The following is a 20,348-nucleotide window of genomic DNA, read 5'->3' as shown; positions in this document are numbered from 1 at the left end:
AATTGAACATGGTTATTCACTTGCCCGACTGTATGCTAACTTCTCTTTCAAACAATCAAACACATGCAAGCCGTCTGTAGTTACCAGAAGGAATAAGGCAGCAGTATGTAGGAAGCTGGCTCTCTATATAGTGTACAAAAATGTTGTGCACTGTGCATAGAGTCCAAGCAAACCCACCTTGGCTTACAGTGGTAAAAACTAGAGCACCTAATGCTCTAAATTTTATGGTAGCTTGGGCGAGCAGTTAGGCCAGTTTGGAGAAGTGCTAAGCATTTGTTGTACACACAGTATCAATAAAGGTGGACACACACTCAAAAGAATAACTTGAGAGCAATTTACAAAAAGACTTCAGATTTAAAATTTGTAAGAATAAGATCATCAAAATGGGGTAAGTACTTTTTAAGTTATGGTTTTTTAAACTTTAGCAAAAATAGTCTTTTTGTATGTAATTATGCACCATAGGAATCAATGGGAGATTTTTTTTTAAATGCATATAAAATCAGGCAATGCGTTTACCAATGTCGCCTTTCATTTTTAGGTCACAGTCATGGAGATGTCCTGTGGACCAGCTGGGAATGTTTGGACGGCTCCCGGTTTCAGCAGGGGCAGCTGCTGAAAAGTCCTTGGAGCTGCGGCAGGACAACTCCGGGGGACCACTTGGAAAAGCAGCGCACAGGTGGACAACGTGAGTCCGGTGGGTCCCCTTGGAGTGCAGAGGTCACAAGGGGTGGGGGACCCTTAGAGCACAGCTGGTTCTCTGGTGCAGGGCCCAGGGAGACCAGGTGCAGAGCATATTGGTGAGCCAAGAGCTGTGGAAAAAGGTGCCCTTAGAAGCAGGAGTCGCGTCACTTTCAGGGTGGATTGCAGGTCAGCAGGGCCTTTCTGGGGGGTGGTTCTTATGTGTTCTGAAGTCTTTCAACTGGGGTTTGCTCCTGGTCCTTTTAGAGTCTGGAGTGAACTTTCCTTCTTGGTGTCCAATAATGGGTGTTCAGTACCCAGGGTTATTGCACGGTTCAACCACTTTAGGTCACAGTGTCACTAAACATGGCACACTTGCAGGATTGGGCCCCAGGGCCTGTCAGGTGGAATTAAGACTGGGTCCTACGTCCAGTTATTTGGTCAGCAGCCGGTCAGTGAATTGGACTTCACTGATCTTTCACTTCTTTGTTGCAGGGAGTGATGCCTTCTCCCTGGAGGAAAATCTTTGGTGATTTTCAGAAGGGTGGAGGTCCTGTGAGTTTTTGTAGAGTCCATCCAATGTTTATGCAACCCCTCAGTGGCGATAGTCGAGTCCTGGGTGCAGCAGGCAGGGTTTGGCGCCTTTTTCTTTGAGCAGCAGGAATGCCGTTCTCAAGCCTTGGGTCTTCTTTGTTGCAGGCCTTCTTGTGTCCTTGGAATCTGATCTGCAGGTCTAGGGGTACCCACTAACTACTTTATTTAGTGGGTGCTTAGAGGAGTCCCTAATAGTGACCAAAGGGTCATCTACCTTAGGCTGGCTACACCTACTAGGTGTCAACTTCCTGTGAGCAGAGGCCACTTCCCTATTCCTGACTGGCTGTCTTCAAACCATGCAAGATGGAGAAAATTAAATGAAGGGGTCACCTCGCATGTAACACCTAAGGGGTGGTACAAGCTGAGGGTGGCCACTCCTCCTGTCCTTTTTGCAGTTTCCCACTGTTGCTCCTGCCAAAAGTGAGGGTTTGCAAAGGGGACGGCCATCAGTTGCTTTTAGTAGGACTGGGGGTCATGTTTCAAAGGCGGTAAGGCCTCTGAAGCTCGCTGGCAGGGCAGTGCACATTCCTGGGGGAAGCAGTGTAACACCTCTGCCCAGGAAGGGCTTTGTTTTCTGAACCCAAAGAGAATAGGCTCTCACCCAAAAGCTCCATAATATTGTCTGGTGGTGGCAGACTGGTTGTGACCAGCCAGCAGCCATGCCAGTGTTAGTTAGGTTTTGCAGGGGTCACCTCTGAGATGGCCTCTGGGTACCCTTTGCAGTAAATCCAATACTGGTAACAGTTTGGATTTATTGTTCTGAGCTGTTTGATACCAAACAACCCAGGGTTCAGAGTTGCCATCATTTAGCTGTGAAACTTGTACTGACCAATGTCCAGCACATGCATTTAAAATGGCTGCTCTATTCACTTACCATGTCCCAGTTTTGGCAAGGACATAGTAGGGGCATGTTGCTCATGCACCTATGCCCACACATGCACCATAGCGCACCCTGCCTAAGGGCTGGAAGGCCTGCCAGAAGGGTGGCTTACCTATATTGCATGCAGTGTGTAGTGGACAGGTCATACTGGCTGTGTGCCATGTCAGTTTTGCATGTTGGGGTTGCACCAGGACACTCTGTCTGCAATGGCAGTGCTGAGTGCACTTGGATGTATGGTCCTGAGGTTGGCACAATCTATGTTTCTGCCCTCAGGGGCCTACCCTAGTAAAGTCCCATTTACTAGGGACTTATAGTGGCAGCTCAAGGTGTTGACAATTTCAGAATATTTGTATCTATTTGAGGGGAAGAGCACTGGCACCGGGGACCTGGTTAACAGGTACCTAGTGCACTCCAGTCCAAGTTGCATTCAGAAACCAGGCAATAAGTGGGGGGTGTACTGCAACAAGGGGCCAGTTTCACACACAGTACACAAAACAAGGTTCCTTCTGAAGAAAACTGAACATGCTTACTCACCGGGTTATATTGTGCACTAACTTCCCCTGTCAACTATGAAGCGGGACCTGTCACCTGCAAGCCTTCTATAGTTACCAGAAGGCAACACCATACCAACTTTAAAAATAAATATTAAAGTTAAAGATTTCCTAAGTCAGCAAACAAAAGAAGACAGATGCAGAAAACAAAGAAAAGAGGCTGTCCCTCCATATGTGAACTGAGCCCAGTGCTGCACCAATGAAACTGTGTCATGCCAGCATATTTCATGAATGAATCACAAATGCCAATTACAGTCAGTCAGTGGCTTAATCATATAATGAATGCCACTTATGACAACCAATGGCTGATGAGGGTGTGCTCAATAGCTAAATAATAGGAACTCTGAAACACAGCTATAGCCTTCTCTGACAGACTTAGAAATAAATAACTACTAGTAGAAACCAAGAAAACATTCAGCTTACATATGATCAATACATAAGAATGCATGGAACTCCATTTACGCCATTTAATGAACTGCAAGAACAGTCCAGTTAAACCAAGAGGCTTACCAGCTTGTAACCATATCTGTTCCAGGCTTATCCAGAGCTGCACTGGTCCCGACTTATGGGCAGCACTTTGCATAGTAATTTCAGACATGGCCAGTTCAAGTCGTGAAGCTGCTATGGATGAGGCTCGCTGAGAACCTTTAGAAAGACAACAAGACAAGCATAACTCAGCCATCTTTGGAAAAACAACTGTGTAATCACATTACATCATTAGCATCATCATGCATTTCCAATTTAAGACTATGAGTCATATATTTGCGCTCAGTATCAAAATGCTGATCATATTACAAAGATCTATTTCCTTTTCAATGTCTGCTTTTTGGATAGGGCCACAAAACACACACTGAGAAACAGACAGATTATAGTTTATAGTGATTTCATAAGTAACCATGAGAGATAGCAAACTGCCCATGAATTAACTGGTTTTGTGAATTTTAACACACCTGTATAATTCTTTGTTACAGCGTACATAATTATAATGGACCATAAAGGACCAAACATACACAATAATATTGCTAGCATCCCTGAATATGTTTCTCACTGAAAAGTACTTTTACTTTTATCCGAATCAGAACGTTGTACTAGTGGTGTAGGTGAATGTTGGCTACTACCTTTGACGTCACAACGTTGATCATTTTGTGAATATATTGACATTATAACATGTGAGATGCTAACAAGCTAATTGTAGCGTGGTGCACTGAAATCCCATATAGAGGTGTATTTACTGTAGGCTAGCAACTTGATGGATGCGATAGAAACATTTCAATCATAGTATAACCAATTATTTTGATTCCATATGTTTCCTTATGTTATTAGGGAATAGTTTTCATTGAAAGAAGAATGAATTTCTTAACTAATGTGACAAAAAATGCAATCAATTAGTGTTGAGAAATGTACTTCCATATTAAACTTAATGATATGTATTAACAAAATTATTTCATCTTATGTGGACTGTAACATGATGCTAAACAAAGATTTATTAATGACAATTCCGTAATTAAGATGTTATATGTGTCTTACTTAACCTGAATAAATGTGCCATTTTGAGTTTGCTTTATTTAGCCTATGTGAGTGCCTGCTAGGCCCTGTTTCATGAATTGCGTGAGAAACTGTTTTCCATTCTTGCTGATGTGTAATTTCTTTCAGACTTAATTCACATGAATTGTTATTTTGGAAATAGATGTTTTATTGTTTTATCCACAGAGAGCCTGAGAAAGTAACCTTGAAGCTGGTACACCAAGAGACTGACAACATGAACGTTGTAAAATGTTGCAAAGTTGCATGCCTTCTCATGACGGCATAGGGAATCTTTTCAAATGTTACAGATGCTTGTCATCTCATATGATGTAATTGGGCAATTAAATCTTCTGATTCGTGTGATGCTATTTATGGACAAATCATCTTGGGCTTTGGACTTTAATTTACTGTTTCCCAGTTGGATTTGAGAGCAGACATGATCGGACTTTGGGCAGGCATCATTTGAACTTTGAGAGGTATCAGCCTCTTCACTCGTATCCAGCACTCTCCCTAATACGTAGCTGAGAAAAAAGACTTTTATTTTCTGGCCACTGGGAAGACTCTTTACCAACCTTTTATCTCCATGCTTTTGTAGCCCAGCCTATATAAATTGAAAATGGTGTATCTTCAATTGATCCCCATTGCTTAGAGGGCTAAATTGGTGATTCAGATTTACAAATGCTTAAAAGAAATGATCAGCGCCTATTTTCTGAGCATCAGATTTTGGAGCTTTTGTTCTGTGTTGCACTGATAGTGTTTAGTCTGTTGGATGTTAGTTAAGCTTTGACTGTTCCAGAGATTGGGACATCCCATGGTAATTTTGTATCTTATAGTCTTGTCTTGACAATTGTTTACATTAACCTGAGTTTGTAATTAAACCCATTAACTATATTTCTGACTTGGGTTTTCCTTGTGTGGCCAAATTAGTCATACATGTATTTAATTGTTGAAATTGTTGTGTGTCTCATGTTTTATGATTCTTAGACAGCTGAAAAGATTCAGTGGACCTGTTTACAGCATAACTGAATAATGCTCCACCGCTACTTTTCTGCTATAGCCATGTACAAATGTATGGCACACTGCTCTGGATCTCAAAAACTGACATTTTGATATGCCTTAAATAAAAATATTATTCAGCATTGGGCTGTAATGGGCTGTTTACAAAAAACTGGTGGATGCCCCAGGTGCCCAGCTCTCAGCTCCCTGCTTCACTGAGCGGTATAGGAAATGTGGTTATGACAGTGGAGCCACATCTGACTCTACCATAAAGAGACCGTTCTAGTCTCTACACTAGCAGGTGGCATGGGGTTAGAAGGCCCACTTTACTTCCAACGGGCCCTCCAACGGCATGTTAGATATTTTTTCATGTCAGGGACCAGGTAGATAAAAAAGACTATACACCCATGCAAGTGGATAAGACTACCAGCTCATTGGGGTAAGGATTTTCCAAAAGCAATTATCCACCCTGGGGGTTTGTTGTCAGAATTATATTTATTTTAAAAAATGTCATACATTTTGCCCCCTTGTATTATGCATTTTCTCATTTGCGTGGGCCACATACAGTTATTCATTGGCAGTACCTGGTGCATTTATCTCTATTATTGTGCAACAAAAAGCTTTAAATCTATCATGGGTTTTTGATAATATGTTCCTAGTTCCTTTATCCATGAAACTACTGTGGGTAAGGGAAAGTATAACAGCTTTACACTTTAAGATGACTGGACAAGCAAAGTCTCAAGTTATTTCTCACACCTTCCATCATGATCAAGAGGTTTAGTTTTTCTAAATAAATTGCATAGAAATTATATAATAGCTATTCACATCCCTCTCTGTGAGAGCAATCTGACTTAAAAAACAGCAGCAGCGGCTGCAAATGTCAATGGGGGAGACAGGGCAGAGGGATGACAGGGGTAAACGGAAAACGCTTTTTAAACAAAAAACCCTTACCTTTCCCACCGTTCTCGGCGACTCCTGCCGCCTCGCTCGTCACTCCTCTTCTTGCAGTCTCCCAACATTCACTGGGAAACTAGCACATGCTCGCCAGCAATTCTGGTGCTGCATTCACGCTAACCCTAGCATGAAAGCAGCATCAGGATTGCTCTGAGCGGCTCAGACTGCCGCTCAGACACAACCCTTGGGTCTGTGCAGTTTCTCCAGCCAGGCTGCGTACACATCGGGGTTGGAGAAACCTAAGTGTGTATGTGTGTTTGGCTGGCCAAACACACAAGCGCACTTAGGTGCACTTTCTCCTCCTCCCACCTCCCACGGCCCAGCTCCTCCCCTCCCTGCTGGCTGAGGCAGCAGATGAAAAATAAAACGATAATAAGCTATTTTTCATCTCCTAGCTATTAGCCAGGGTGGTGATGCCCCTCCGCATTGTTGGAGGAGCCGCCCCTGTTAAAAAACATTCCAGACCACAGACCAGCTCCGAGCTGAGCTATTACAAGGCCACTTAGACTCTTTGTCTTGTAATATCTTTCCCTTTAAAGACACACCTTAGCCTTGACTCACAGAATAGCCTAACAGGACAAACAAATGAGGTTCGGGTAAGAACATATTTTAATTCTATCATAAGATGTAAACCCCATTAAGGCAATCCCTTTAATGCTCAAAGATTAGATACCTCTGAATATATCAGACATAACTGAATAATACACCTCATACAATAAATTGCCTGAATTAATACCATTTATAGTCTTTCCTTACACTCTTGCCACGATTTAACTGGCTTTTGGGATTAGTTCAGTTTACTCTGCACAAGTATTAGCTTATAATAAAACAATAATAAGTGGACTTCTTGTGCATATGCACTACTGGTAGAAGCTCCCCAGCACTCAAAACAACAATAAATATGTCTGACACTCTCTGTCATTGTTAAGTGCCCAAGAAACATTGTCTCCAGCTAAATTGACTGAGTGATCCATATGTGCTCTTTCCAAAGGAGTGTTTCCGTAATGCTTATAAAAATAAATCATCATTAACTGCCCATCATGCATGGAGGCTGCCGGCATCATAATTCTTGATGAGCGTTTTCCATGGCTTTGTCAGTTGAACAACTTTTAGTGAAAATCCCCCACCGACCTGGTGGGATTTCTTCTTTTTTGTAAATGTTTTTATTTATTTCCAATTATATAAATAAACAGTGCTGCATCAATCATATGAATACATCCTCAATCGCATTACATCTAGTAGATACATACAATATAATATGCAGTACAGAAACAACACACAAAAGGGGTGTGAAGTAAAGGGGGACTTTAGGATAGCAGACTTGCGGCTAATGATGGTTGATCGGGGGGAAGTACCTAGATAAATAGCCCATCGGGTGATGAACATGGGGCTGACTGTTAGCATGGGACAGTTGCATTAGTCTGCAGCATTGTCAGAGGCATCAAAATCCAAGGTTAAGAGGTAGGTACGAAGGGGTGTCCAGATATCTTTGGGCCTAGAATCTGGTGGTTGCAATGAAGCATATAGTTCACTGGTGGTATCACAATTTGTCATATTTTTCAGCCAATCGTCCGTGGTGGGGCCCTGCTACCGCCACATAAGAGGGCTACGTGTTGCTTAGCTATCAATAGTGCTATGGTGTTGAAACGTCTGACTCATGGGCTCAATGGCTTGACATATCCTAGAAGTGTCATTATTGGATTGGGGTCAACGGTGTGTTCTATCATAGCAGAGATCAAGGCAAAGACAGCCTCTCAAAATGCATGTATGATAGTACAATTCCAAGTCAAATGTACAAAATCTGCATTGTCGGCCGCACATTTGGGGCATCGATGTGAGCATGAGGGATCAAGTTGCGCCAAAGCCTAGGGAGTGTTTTTTGCCTGGTGCAGATATTTATAATGGAACAGTTAGTGTCTACTGTTAATGGAAACCAGTTTTATTTGTATGAAACAGTAGTGCCAGGATGCTGTTGAGGTGCAGGTGGACAAAACTGTCCATGTAGGTAGCTCCCCCGTGGCCTGTAATGAGGTGGTCGTGTCCACTGTGCTGTTCGAAAAGAGATCACCTATGGTGCTCAAGTGGTGGGCTGACAAAATACGCTGTACGAGTACTTCCTGGGTCAGTGATATCCTTGTTTTATTAATGAGGGGAAAGCCGGAGAGTGTAGTAGATCTACACCCAAGTATCTCCGGAGTTTGGACCACACCCAGCAGGTTGTGAAGGGAGTATGTATATCTAAGGGTTCGCAAGGTATCCCTTGGGGTAGGATCAAGGACACGGGGAGCTGTTCTGATTGGTCTTACTTTGGTTTCAGATAGGGGAGCCTACCGTCCTGGTGGTAGCAGTAGTAGAAGTGGCACTATGCCGCAAGATAATACAGTTGAAGATTCAGTACTCCGAAACCTCGACTGTCATATAGGAGGGTCGGTGTCTTTCATTTAACTCTGGGGTGTCGGTCTGCCCATATGAGCCGAATCAAAAGGCTTCACAGGGTAGCGAAGAAGGAATTGATTAATGCAATTGGAATTTTTAAAAATAGATATAGGTTGCATGGGATCACCATCACCTTAATGATAGCAATACATCCCACAATGGATAATGGCAATTTGATCCATCTGTCTATCTGGGTAGTGAGTTTATCAACTGCAGGGCCATAATTTTGGTGTAACACCTCTTCTATCTATGTTGGACAATACCAAGATATTTGGGGGAATGTGTACACCAGCAAAGAGGATACTCCAGATTGCACTGGACAGTGGTGTCCGTGAGTGGGAAGAGTTCTGATTTACCACAATTTATAGATAGACCGGAGAGATGCCCATATCGTATTATTTCTTGGATGATGGGGGGAGGTGTGTGGAAGGGTTTCGGACAAAGAACAATGTCTTCGGCATATACAGAAGCTAGGACTGGTCCTTTGCGAAAATTGCAGTCCGCTATGCATAAGACGTTCTTGCAGGTGTCATATCAGAAGATCCAGGGCAATAATAAAAAGTAAAGGAGAAAGGGGCCAACCTTGGCGAGTGCCTCTGGATATAGGAAGATGTCTGTGAGTTGATCGTTCACTCATCGTTGGGCTGTTGAACCAGCATATAAAAGCATAATGAGGTCACGGAAGCTGCGGGGCATTCCCAGGTGGTCAGGGTTGCCCTCAGTGAAAGGCATTCCAATGAATCAAATGCTTTCTCACGTAAAGGAGGGTGACCGCGGCTGGGAGAGTTGGGGAGATTTGGTTCAAAACTGCAATTAAAGTACAGAGATTGATGGCAGTAGAACGATGGGGCACGAAACCCATCTGAATGGGGGATGATTATTTGCTCAATGAGTACAGTAGGGTATGTCACTGTGACTTTTGCCAATATTTTATTGTTGTAATTGATGAGGGATAATGGCCTGTATGAGGTGCACCGGTCGGCTGGTTTGAGGGGGAGGGTGATAACGGCTTCACACAAGGTATGGGAGAGAATGCCCTTCTCGAGGGCTTCAGCATATGCCTCCACGAGGCAGGGAGCAAGGACATATTTGAATGCCTATAGAAGTTGCCTGTGAGTCTGTACAGGCAGGGGCCTTGGCCCTGCCCAGGATAACTACTGCCTGTGTAATTGCCTCGTGTGTAATGGGGGATGCTAAAAAAAATTGCAGGCTTGGAATTCTTAATATGGTGGATGGGCGAGTAGATCATAGAATACATTTATGATACGAGTACGATTCAAACAACTGTAATCTTGAGATGCTCCACAGTTACATTAGAAAACAATTAACAAATAAGTCAATATATACCAAGTGTCATCATCATCATTGCTGTCTATGGTGCTTAAGGATTAGATTGTTCTCAGGACCCTTTAGAAGACACTGAAAGGGTCTGCAGATGTTTGCTGCCAACTGTACCTAAATTCTACAAATGAGGCTCACAATCATTTGCTTCTTCTTCTCTCCATGAATTCATGAACTGTTACATGCAGCTTATCACTCATATTTTGTCTATTAATGAACAGTTTCCTCAAAGATTTACTCAATGTAATCAATGTAACATTTTAGCAATCTATACTCAAGTGTGTAATACCCTATAAATTTGTTCAGCCCTTATCAGCTTCCCACCAATCATGGGAATTAAAATCTTTTAATCTGTAATTCATTGCTCTAGGTTATCTGATGCTTTCATGCATCCTAAATAAACAAACAAAACTACTCATAATAGGTATGAAGCAAAGGGGTTTTCTTGTGATATAAGATCGCTGTATCCCATATATGCAAGAGGTAGGGGGTACCGACATGCATTGGATCCGTTATTAATATTATAAAAACCATGCATAACACCCATCAGAACTAGCATATGCCTGATTCAGAGGGCTACATCTTTAATTTGGGGAGTAATCAAGGTCTTGCTTTGGAATGTAGTCAGAAACTTTACTGTCGAAACGTCATTGTTCATAACGCTATTATAAGATGGTATTTAATTTAGATAAGCTGGTTTGCTGAATGCTGATTAACTCCTTTGAAATAAGCAGAATATTTGTAAAGAAGTCTCTTTTTGAGGAAAGTCTTCGAAAATGGAGAGTGATTCCGTTCGTACCAATGATTCTCCAGCATGTCTTCCATTCAGTCATACCCACTACCTGTGCCTTAGTTGAGGCATTGTACTCGTAAATTGTGAACAAGTATGGCTGATTCTTCATCTGTAGCCTAAGCCATTTGCCAAACTTTCATTTCAGGCTCTTACTTTAAATCGTTTTCTAAGCAGTGTCAGAATACCCACTCGATGTCTTGGCTGGTTTTCATAAGAGCCTCACAAGAGTTAGTGTGTGCAGTTAGCTGTGTGAATTTTTGTTGAAAAACAGTGCATGGCTCCCTTCTGTGCCCGTGGACAGGTGCACAACGAGGTCATAATACATCCTGTGGTATCCAACAGAGATGTTTCCACAGAAACCAAGGTGTGGCATACAATATAGGTACATATGCCAAAGTGTGTTTAGTAGTTTCCGTTGCAATGTAATTCCCCTGGACAACCTACTGTGTTTTTCAGTTCCAATTAAACACATGGAGGAGTCTCCTAGGCACTGTACCATCTCATGCCCCCTCTCTGTCTCTTCCACTGCATGCGTATCTTCAATTTCATATGTACCCATATATTCTAAACCAGTGGTTCCCAACCTGTGGTCCGGGGGCCCCAGGGTGTCCATGAAGCCTCCTGAGGGGGTCAGCGACTGCTTAGAAAATTAAATGATATTAACAGATTAGGACCCCAGCTTTCAGTAATGGCTCAGTGGGGGGTCCCCAGATTCCAATAATGATTCACTGGTGGTCCCCAGATTCCAATAATGATTCAGTGGGGGTCCCCGGGTTCCAGTAATGATAAAGTGGGGGTCCACAGGAGTCAAAAGGTTGGGAACCACTGTTCTAAACACTCCCATACGCCCCATTTATATTTTAAAGTGTGTCTCATGTGTCTATGTGACAAGTAACTTCACAGCAGCTGTATGGTTTGTCTCACTGGCATTTGTCCCACCCTCACTTGGGTCTTCCATCTTTCTCACTGCTTCTTCTCAATTTTTTCTTTCACCATGGTGTCTACATTTGCCCAATCTAAGGTCCATAAAGTGCCCTGTTCATATTCTACTCTGTGTTATTCTCTGCCCCTTGCATGATTCGTGGTTGAGGTCGCTGGAACAATGGGCTGTGGTTTTAGCACAGGGGGTGGCAATGAACCAGACCTATTGCATTGTAAAAGCTTGGTGCCATAGATTAATGGAGGTTCCCATTGCAGAGCTCTTTCATGTTTCGGAATGTCACATGAAATGCCACTGACCTAATGCTCACACAGGAGATGCCTTTCTTTTACATGTGTAGCACAGGACAAGGAAAGACACTGATTAGCTCAACTAGAATTTATTCAGTGAAATAACCAGGAAGATTATTGTTATTTATTTATGCAATATTCATGCTGCGTGAAAGCTGGTCTAAAGTAGTTTCCACAAGTGGGCATGGGAAAGGTTACAGATGGAATTAAGTGATGAGATCAGAATTTTTCATCCTGTGGGAGAAAATGAGTGCAGTAGCAAGTCCTGTGTGCAAAATGTTCTTATACCACAATGTCTGTATCTCATTGGCTCGAAGGTTTTGCATGGCTGATCTTAATCTTCTAGTTGGCCAGTTTGATATTATTACGTTGTACAGGTAGAAGGCACTCAGTCATGAAGAAACATGTGCAAGAAACACCTGGGGCTAGTGTTGCTGAAGGAGGGTCCCAGGAAAGAGACAAAGGAACAAAGGCAATTGTGATGATGGTGGCCCCCTGTGCTCAGGAAGGTGGCCAGGTGTACAAAAATAGATTATTTTAATATCCAGTTTATGAACAGTCATTGGCAATTAACTGATACAAAATACCAGACTTGCATTCTTGTTGGCACCAAAATAATAAAACATGTTGTGGACTAAATGTGGATGGATCAAAATAACCATTGGCTTCATAACCCATGGTGGAACTGGGGGACCCGTTAAAAATGCTTTCTACTTCATTAAGTTAGTAGAATATGGGTTTTGGGACATGCAGTGAAGTTTTACAAAGAAAATGTCAGCAAATCCCAATTCCAAGCTGAATTTTGGTGCCTAATGGTTTCCTTTCAGTGTTTTCGTTTCACTTTAGGCATATCGTTCAGTGGACAAACCTCTAAATACCGCAACTGGATTCAAAAGAGACCATTTACTAATGCTTAAATGATATTCTGACACGTGGCAACACTGCCTTTGTCAAAGGAGAAGGCAGAATTTCATGTTCACACTTGTTTTATACTTTTGGTATCAGACATCAATGTACACGATAGTTAACAGAAAAAGGTAATTTTTTAAGGAAAAATCCAAAACGTGTTTTTAACAGCTTACCGTTGTCAGGGTCGTGGACATCAGGGAGAGCAAGGTGAACTGCGCTGGGTTTGGGGGTAATTTGTTCTTCCGCTAAACTAGTTTCCTTCTCTGATCCACTGCAGGGAAATATAACAATGTGATTTTTATTATACGGTGAAGAAAACGGGGCACCCTACAAACCCACTCAGAAGATTCAACCTAATGAGAATGTTATGGCATTGCCAGTTTCAACCTTTGATTAGAGGAATATATTCACAAAGCACATTGTAAAGTTTCCGAAGTTCAGCAAAACAAAGTTTGCAAATGCATCAACAGCGTTAGGCAGGCACTCCAATAGCAGTCAATTGACCCTCTCTAGCTTCTAACTACCTGTGGAGATAGGAGTCTCCATGGTTCAGTGTGATTTACAACCCTGCTCTGCAGTGTCTAAGGAGCCTACAGTTTTCTCCAGGCAAAGTCATATAGTCACTTGCATTCCAATGTGGCACAAATATACAATGGGATGACGTGCAGCAGAGAGTGAGTGATCTTGGAAGAGCTGTCTTGGTCTGATTTCATTCTGTTTAACATTGCCTCCTTCTGGCAGGTGATAGAGCGGTCCGTAGTAATAATTTACCTGTATTCGGACGCTCTTTAGGCCGATGAATCTTTTGACTTAGTGGGAACTCTCTGTACTCTTAATCGATCAATCTCATCAAAATCAATGATCAATAACGAACATAAGCAACACCTTGAACAACATAACACTTAACAATTAATCCAGAATACATTTCGGCAAACCCTGACCTTTCAGTCAGGAATAACCACACCAGTTTATTGCAAAGTTAGTGAATTTATTTCCCTATATTAACAAAGCTAGCACGATATAAATGTGTCTCAACATCAAATGATAAACATATATGAACATTAATAGCTGTCCATAACGTCGAAACAAGTGTAATCTATGTAGCATTTGAATCACAAGGCATTCGATAATGGCAATGCAAATCACTAATACGATAATCTGTAATGAACTAATTGCGTACATTTAGTCAGCATAACAAGATCTCAAATTGCATCGTGCGACATATGGAAACCTCGTCTAACCTCAAATTAGCATCGGCATGTGGGACTTCATGCAAAAACAATTTAGCAACATTCATTTAGAAAAACTCCTACTAGGGATCTTACCAAAAATCAGCAGTTGGTTACCTAAAAGAAACACAATGCAATTTTACAATTTCTTTTCATATTTACCAATTACGATCAGCATACAAGGAAGTCTTCGTCTCACAGGTACCGTTCTTCGGTCATCATGGGTACCGTTTTCTCGATCAGCATGGGACGGGACAAAGGGGCAGGGGTGAACGGGGCAAATGCCTCACGGCAGCAAGGTAAAACTATTACTTCATGCAAAGGGATCAAATCAAAGTTACAGTCTCTAGGGCAAGAATCATTTAAAGTCTCTTTCTCTCGATTAGAGAAAGAATCAAAGTCTCTCAAAATGGCGTCGCAGCAAAGTGGGCCATAATAGCTACGAAGTCAAAATGGCGTAGTGTCCGGGTAATGGCCGATAATAACTCAATGGCAATCATAGCGCGTAATGGCTGTAATGGCTACCTTCTTCTCGTGCACCTGGGTTTTTATAGACAACAGTTCAAATCCAGTAGGGTCTCCATTGGAGGGTTCATAGGTTAGCTTCAAATTGACCAATCAAAACGACAGTTCTCAAGCTTTTACTTAAGCATACATTATCCTTGGAGATGGGTACGCAAGTTGCAACATTGTCTCCCAATTAGCTTACTTTCAGAGCCTCCATTGTCCGCACCTGCAAGTCGACCTTGAATTAAAGAGAAAATATGCCAGGCTGGCACTAACTTTAAGATAAGCATGTGAACAGTTTCTGTGGAAAAGTACAGCTTCAAGCAAAAATACACGTTTATTAGCACGGGTGGAAAAATACGAACATCTAAACCGTGAGACAGGGCAACTAGGCCAAAGCCTCCGCTAAAGAAATGCTAAGCTAAAACATTTCAAACAAGCAAATCGTAGCACACGTTTATGATTATGTCGGATTAGTGCAATTCTAATACACCACGTTATATAAAGCACGCGTATAAATGATGGCAAACTACTCTGAGGGCACATTTTGTCCCCGTACAATCTTTATTAGTTCGGTTAATGTCACACATGATTATTTCAGCACTACGTTTAAGCGTTAATAAATCAAAACCTTCATTTTCTGCTTCATCAATCCCTCCTCTGATGACTACTTGTCATTACACCAAACCACGCCCACAAATTTTATTCCATTAAAATTCTGTCAGTTCCCTTTTCCTTTTAGTTCCCCTAGTTTGCGCTTTGTATTCTTCTGCCATTCTTTTCATAATTTTCTCTTCTTTTCTTCTTTTAATTCTTTCCATAATCATTATTATTCCCCTTTTTATTCCCCAAATTCCAAATACACAAATTATTACTATTAATATTCCTTCTATTATTTTCAATAATATTCCATTCCAAATTCCCCCAATCCAATGTCCCACTGAAGCAAGTCCCTTTCCAACCTTCTCCCACACTCCTGGTTCTTTCAATTCCTTCAAATCTGCACTTTCCTTTGTTAGATTAGCAAGCATAGTTTTAATCTTCACACTATTATCAGGTATATAGGTACAACAGTGACGTGCACCAATCATTTTGCAAACGCCTCCATCCTTTGCTAAAAGAATGTCTAAAGCAAGCCTATTTTGAAGAGTCATAGCTCTTTCCGCTGCAAGTTCAGCATCTATCAGGATTATAGCACCTGAAAACTTTGTCAGCATGTTATCCACTATAGTAGACAACTTTCTTATTTTGATGGAATTCAACACAACTCCCAATGAAGGAATCATGGCTCCAAATATATCACCTACCACAGCAGCTGCGGTCTCTCTTTTCTGGATACGATGAGATCCAGATGTCTTTTGAATCATCGATACGTCATCCAGTTGATAAACCTTTGGGAACACTATACCCAAATAACATCTCCCCCACCATCCCTTTGGAAGACGATAATAAGCATTATGCCCACAAATGTAATATACACCTGGAATGACAGGGTCAAGTCCGTTCATCATGAATGTCCATTTGGCCTTAAAAATAAACGTATGTTTACACTCACTCGCTCCTACAAAAATATTGTCATAATAAGATTCTCCTCGATATATACAAAATTTCCCTACATGCCAAGCATCTAAAGCTATTTTCCCTTGTGTCTTTATAGCAGCAAAATCATAATTATCTACTGAAGTCCTCTTATGCAGCTCTTTTTCTAATTTCGCCTTCATCTGTGCCCTTCTATCATCTGTGCGATCTAAAAAGCTTATTTCTACAGCAGAGACTGAGCAAGTAAGGTTCTCCCTATGAGCATGAGCCTTTTCAAAAGGTTGCATTGGCTCGAAAAATTCCCTCATTATTTTTGCATCCCAATCTTTAGCCGTCTGGCTAAGCTGCGCTATTATAGGAACATAAGCAAAGGTAACATCATAATTCGAGTAAAAATACTGTATGTTAGTTTGACCATAAAACCTAGACATTACTATACTACATGTAATCCCATATGTAAGAGGCATGTGGTGATAAGTTACCCCTTCCTTTACTGATGTCGGTATCTGTGTACACACATAACAATCCTTCGCATCCATAGTCTCAACATACTCTGTTAGTAAGCGATAGAAAACGTTATACGAAAGCTCTTTCTTATCATGCAAGAGCCTCTCATCCAATGCTAGTCTTTTCAATGGTGTTAGTTCAGTGGCAGTAACAGGAGCAATAGTAGAAGCCTCGATATTCTCACTTTCACCCTTTCCATGCATTCCAATCACAATTGCCATTATTATTATTACACATGTAATTACCAAGCCTATACACACATATTTACAATATCTCCTTCTATTATTTTGCGTAGCGTACCTAGTCATGATCTGTATAGAATCAGAGAGCTAGAAGCACCTATAAACGAAACTATTTAGCAATTCAGTTACAAAGCTGAACAAGCGCAATGTTCACACCGTCTTCTTCAAAAGGCCAGTCACTTATCAGTTAGCAGCATTTGTCTCAATTCGGCAATAACTCAGTCTTTATCGGTTTAGCAAGTGTCTCATCCGGTTTAGCAATGTCTCAGCTGGTTGTTTCTTTCACGTTAGATTGTAGCGAGCAATATCATTTACTCTTTCAATCAACAGAGTCTATGAAACTTTTCTTTTCTATTGGTATCCCTTCTTCTTCTTCGTTCTCGATGCTTAGAGATACAAACTCGTCAGTCCAATCATCATTGACTGCATATGCCCATTCAGGACCGGAATATCTCCTGTTTGGTATCCTTTTTCTTTTCAATTTTGCTTCCCTTTTCGACTCTGCTTCGCTGGTACTTTCCTCTTTTGTCAAGTCTTTTTCCTCACTTGACGATTGTTCCACGACAGTCACTTCCTTTCTTTTCTCTTTCACTTTCGGCCTTCCTCCTTCGTTCAAACTCTCTTTACCCTTTTCTTTTATTGGTGAGATACTTAGTCTTCTCTTTGCACCATGTCCATTTGATGGACCTGCGATCTTTCCTGTGGAAGCTTGAACCTTTTCGTTCTGTTCTGCCTTATCCCCTTCTTCCGGGGAATCGATCACGTTCTCTTTTTCTTTTTCTGTATCGTCTGCTTCTGGGAAAGCCCTCCTCTGATCAGGCTCTCCTGCCTCTTCGCCTTTTTCGAGCCCTTCGTCACCGTTACTTTCTTCAGGCTCTTTATCACTTTCAGCTGCTTCAGGCTCCTTGTCACCTTCAGCTGCTTCAGGCTTTTTGCTACCCTCAGCTGCTTCAGGCTCTTTATCACCTGCAGCTTCTTCGTCGCTGTCTGAACTTTCTCCTTGGTCTCCCCCAAGTGAGTTGGTGTCTTCGTCGTCGGAGAATATCTCTTTCTCTCCTGCTTCTGCCTGTTCGCTTTCTGTTCGCTTTTGTTCTGTCTCAGCACTCAGCACTGTTTTATCAGGCACTGGTAATTTCAGCGCTTCAACTTCCTCATCTGTGGGACACAACACCTTCTTTGTGTGACTGGCGTGAATCCAGTTGGGAACCCCCGCACACTTCACAGCGGTAGTTGTCGTCAGGATCACTTGGAAAGGGCCTTTCCAACGGGGTTCCAGACACGACTTTCTCACGTGCTTCTTTACCACGACCCAGTCACCTGCTTTCAGTGCGTGTCCTGGACCTTGGATCGGTGGCAAGGTGGTCACTTCCGCCTGGTGAGAGAAAGAGCGAACCACGTCAGCCAGTCCTTTGCAGTAGTCTAACACCATATCATCTGTAATATTCAAAAGCATGTTTGCGGGAACTGCAGGAAGTCTCATAGCCCTACCCATGAGTATTTCATGCGGAGACAATCCAGTCTTTCTATCAGGAGTGTTTCTCATTGACATTAGCACTAAGGGCAATGCGTCAGGCCATTTCAAATTTGTCGATGCACATATTTTTGCCATTCTTGATTTCAGTGTACCATTCATCTGCTCCACCAGTCCTGAGGCTTCAGGGCGATAGCTACAGTGCAGCTTTTGCTCAATGTTCAGTGCTTCGCAAAGTAACTTTATCACCTCGTTATTGAAGTGACTTCCCCTATCTGATTCTAAAGAGATCGGGAATCCGAAACGTGGTATCAACTCTCTCAACAATAGCTTGGCAACTGTAAGGCTGTCGTTTCTACTTGTGGGGTATGCCTCAATCCAGTGACTAAAAATGCATACAATCACCAGCACATATTTCAGACCCCCATGCACAGGCATCTCAATAAAATCCATCTGCATTCGACTAAAAGGCCCGCTTGCCCTACCAATGTGACTCGCGTTCACAACTGTTCCCTTTCCTGGGTTCATCTGCTGGCAAGTGACACATCGATGGCAAACTGCTTCTGCAGCTTGACGAAATCTGGGGTTAAACCAGTCAGTTTTGAACAATCTTATCATGGCATCTCTCCCTAGGTGAGCTTGCCCATGATAGAACCGCGCAAGCTGTGATAAGAGACTATTTGGCAAAACATATTTTCCCTCATGTGAAACCCATAACTCGTCTTGTCTCTTTATACATTGTGATTTAATCCAGGAATCTCTTTCATCCTCCCTGACATTATTTTGTAATGCTTTTAGTTCATCTATTGTATCTACAACCTTCAAGGCAAATGCTTCAGCTGGTTCGAGTTCTGGCTCATTTATCGTATTCCAATCATCCCTTAGTAATATACAGTTCAAAGCACAAAATCTTGCGACTTGATCCGCATATGCATTTCCTAGAGACACATAGTCCTGTCCTTTCGTGTGAGCACTACACTTTACCACTGCAACTTCAGCTGGCACTTGAATGGCATGTAACAATTCCCTTATCCTCTCCCCGTTCTTCACTGGAGATCCTGAAGAAGTCAGGAACCCTCTCTGTGACCATAGTTGTCCAAAGTCATGCACAATCCCAAACCCGTATTGACTATCAGTGTAAATGGTGACTTTCATCAATGCAGACAGTTGACATGCTCTGGTAAGGGCTACAAGTTCTGCTACTAGTGCAGAATAGACTCCTTGAAGCCATCCCGCTTCCAAGACCCCTGTTACAGTGCATACAGCATATCCTGCTTTCAAAATCCCCATCCCATCTTTTAGACATGAACCATCAACAAAAAGAATTTGGTCATTTTCATCAAGCTTGGTATCCTTGATGTCTGGTCGAGGTTTTGTGCAAAATTCAGTCACCTGAAGGCAGTCATGCTCGACGTCTTCAGCGTTCTCAATTTCGGCATTTTCTCGAGGAAGCAAGGTTGCTGGATTCAACGTAGTGCACCTTTTCAGCTGCACATTCGGTGAGCCCAGAATTATCGTTTCATACCTTGTGAGTCTTGCTCCAGTCATGTGTTGCGTTCGGGAGCGGGTCAAAAGTATCTCAACTGAGTGAGGGACCATGACTGTTACTGGGTGTCCCATCACTATTCCTTCACTCTGAGTGAGGCTGATACCAACTGCTGCTACGGCGCGCAAACACCCTGGGAGTGCTGCTGCAACCGGATCCAAAGTAGCTGAAAAATACGCTACTGGTCTGTTTACGCCACCATGGGCTTGGGTCAAGACAGACAAAGAACATGCATCACGTTCATGACAAAACAATGTGAAAGGCTTCGTGTAATCAGGCATACCTAAAGCTGGAGCCCTGCACATGCATTCCTTTAGTTCGACAAAAGCATCCATCTCATCTCCTTTCAGCTCAATTTCATCCAAGGCATCCTTCTGGGTCAATTTCAGTAAAGGCTTTGCTAGAGACGAGAAGTTGGGGA

At 42.3% G+C, this 20,348-nt stretch overlaps 1 protein-coding gene across 2 annotated transcripts in view; it reads right to left on the bottom strand.

Annotated features, from left to right (window-relative positions):
- TTC7A (tetratricopeptide repeat domain 7A) overlaps positions 1-20,348 on the bottom strand; it is a 1,654,710-nt gene that overhangs the window by 228,716 nt on the left and 1,405,646 nt on the right. For both annotated transcript variants that reach the window (XM_069234028.1, XM_069234029.1), the window contains exons 17-18: positions 13,060-13,157; positions 3,214-3,348 (exon numbers count right to left, since the gene is read on the bottom strand). In XM_069234028.1, coding sequence (XP_069090129.1) covers positions 3,214-3,348; positions 13,060-13,157 — 233 coding nt within the window. The remainder of the gene's footprint in view (positions 1-3,213; positions 3,349-13,059; positions 13,158-20,348) is intronic.

This window comes from Pleurodeles waltl, chromosome 5 (genome assembly GCF_031143425.1).
Source record: "Pleurodeles waltl isolate 20211129_DDA chromosome 5, aPleWal1.hap1.20221129, whole genome shotgun sequence".
NCBI classification, from domain to species: Eukaryota; Metazoa; Chordata; class Amphibia; order Caudata; family Salamandridae; genus Pleurodeles; species Pleurodeles waltl.
The sequence above is the reverse complement of the archived record's forward strand: the minus strand, read 5'-3'. Positions and strand labels throughout refer to the sequence as shown.